This window comes from Austrofundulus limnaeus, unplaced genomic scaffold (genome assembly GCF_001266775.1).
Source record: "Austrofundulus limnaeus strain Quisiro unplaced genomic scaffold, Austrofundulus_limnaeus-1.0 Scaffold355, whole genome shotgun sequence".
Classification (NCBI taxonomy): domain Eukaryota; kingdom Metazoa; phylum Chordata; class Actinopteri; order Cyprinodontiformes; family Rivulidae; genus Austrofundulus; species Austrofundulus limnaeus.
The window spans coordinates 266,517-267,886 of record NW_013952757.1 but is presented as its reverse complement, the minus strand read 5'-3'; the positions used below and the strand labels follow the sequence as shown (position 1 = coordinate 267,886).

The 1,370-nt window shown below is 48.3% G+C and overlaps 1 protein-coding gene across 1 annotated transcript in view; it reads right to left on the bottom strand.

Annotated features, from left to right (window-relative positions):
- The window catches only part of atp1b1a (ATPase Na+/K+ transporting subunit beta 1a), a gene marked incomplete at its 5' end in the record, with an annotated part of 15,471 nt that extends 14,664 nt beyond the window's left edge, over positions 1-807 (bottom strand). The window contains 1 exon segment of the mRNA XM_014023042.1: positions 560-807. Coding sequence (XP_013878496.1) covers positions 560-653 — 94 coding nt within the window.
- Positions 808-1,370: the final 563 nt, after the last annotated feature.

Here is a 1,370-nt window from a genome sequence, read left to right as displayed (position 1 = left end):
CCCCCCCCCAGTCTGAAGTCTTCACCACGGCGGTAAAACGATTAACAGAGGGTCCATTAATCCGGGATTTGAATGAAAGGAAGGGGATGAGGTTTAAACTGGGCTCATTATTAACCAGTTATAAAAGGAGAGGGGCGACCAAGCCCACCAGACCTGATGAAGTCCTGGCCCAGTTCAGACCGAGCCGTCCTTCAACATGACCTTTTTCTAAAGACCACCGGTTATAAGCAGGCACCGTGGAGGGGGGCTACGCCTTAGTAACCAGCGCTTATTACAGCACATTATCACATTTAAATGTAATCCGCAGCTCCGTGCTGTCTCTGAAACTGTCACAGCAAACACAGGAAGCAGATCCCGCTCCGATAAAGTTCTTTATTCGGCTCCTAAACTCTCCGTTSAGTTTGTAGCTGGTTTTATTAAAAACCGCCTCTGTTGAAACTGAAGTCACGACTTCAAGCGTCAGATCAGCAGTCAGCTCTAACAGGTGCTGCAAAAACACGGCTCACCTGCTCTGGATCATCAAGACTCGGTGAAATGAAGAGAAACATGGAGTACTTACTCCAGCTGCCTCCTGTTCGGCCCAGAAACTCTTTCTTCTCCGAGTTCCAAACGAACGACCTCCATCCGCCGTCGTTGTCTTTATTTCCAGACATCTGAGCGACTCCAACGGAGAGAAACAAGAAAATATGTCCCCCGTTTTGGGTTTTTTTTTTTTTACCCGTCTGTTCTGGGCCTCTTTGAACGAGCCGCCTGCGACGGTTCGACCGCAGAGGACAGGAAACACGAAAAGGACAGTTTGGGACCAGAACCCTCCAATTGTAGCGCTCAGTATTTATGTGACGGGGGCGGCGGCTCCGCCCGCCAACTCCTGCAATAAGTTAGAGCCGAGGAGGGAGGGCTGCAGCCGGCAAATCAAAACTCAGAGCTCTCTGTGCGTAAGAGGCCCGGTGGGGGTGGGGGGCTCGTTCCAGGCACACTCTCTCTTCAGAGGCGTTACAGCGAAGAACACACCAGTTACAAAATCATGTCTGTCATGGAACCAACTGGGTTCACCAGTGGCGGAGCCAGCCGTTTTTCCTCATGGGTGGCCTGACTGGGACCACCAAGGGGTGGCCAGGAAAATKACATCATTTTTTTAGCTTGAAAGTTTCTGTGGGTCTTTGTATTTCGGTCATTTCCTTATGTCCTCATACAGGCAGTGACTACCTTATAAACATGGGCGTCTGAACCATTTTAAAAGTGGGGGGACATGTTGGTGGTAGATGCCATTTCCTGCATTCTGGTGTATTTTAACAGGTCATTAAACATAATTTTACCTACATTAATAAACACTTGATTTAATAATTATTTCAGAGACAAAAAGAAAAAAA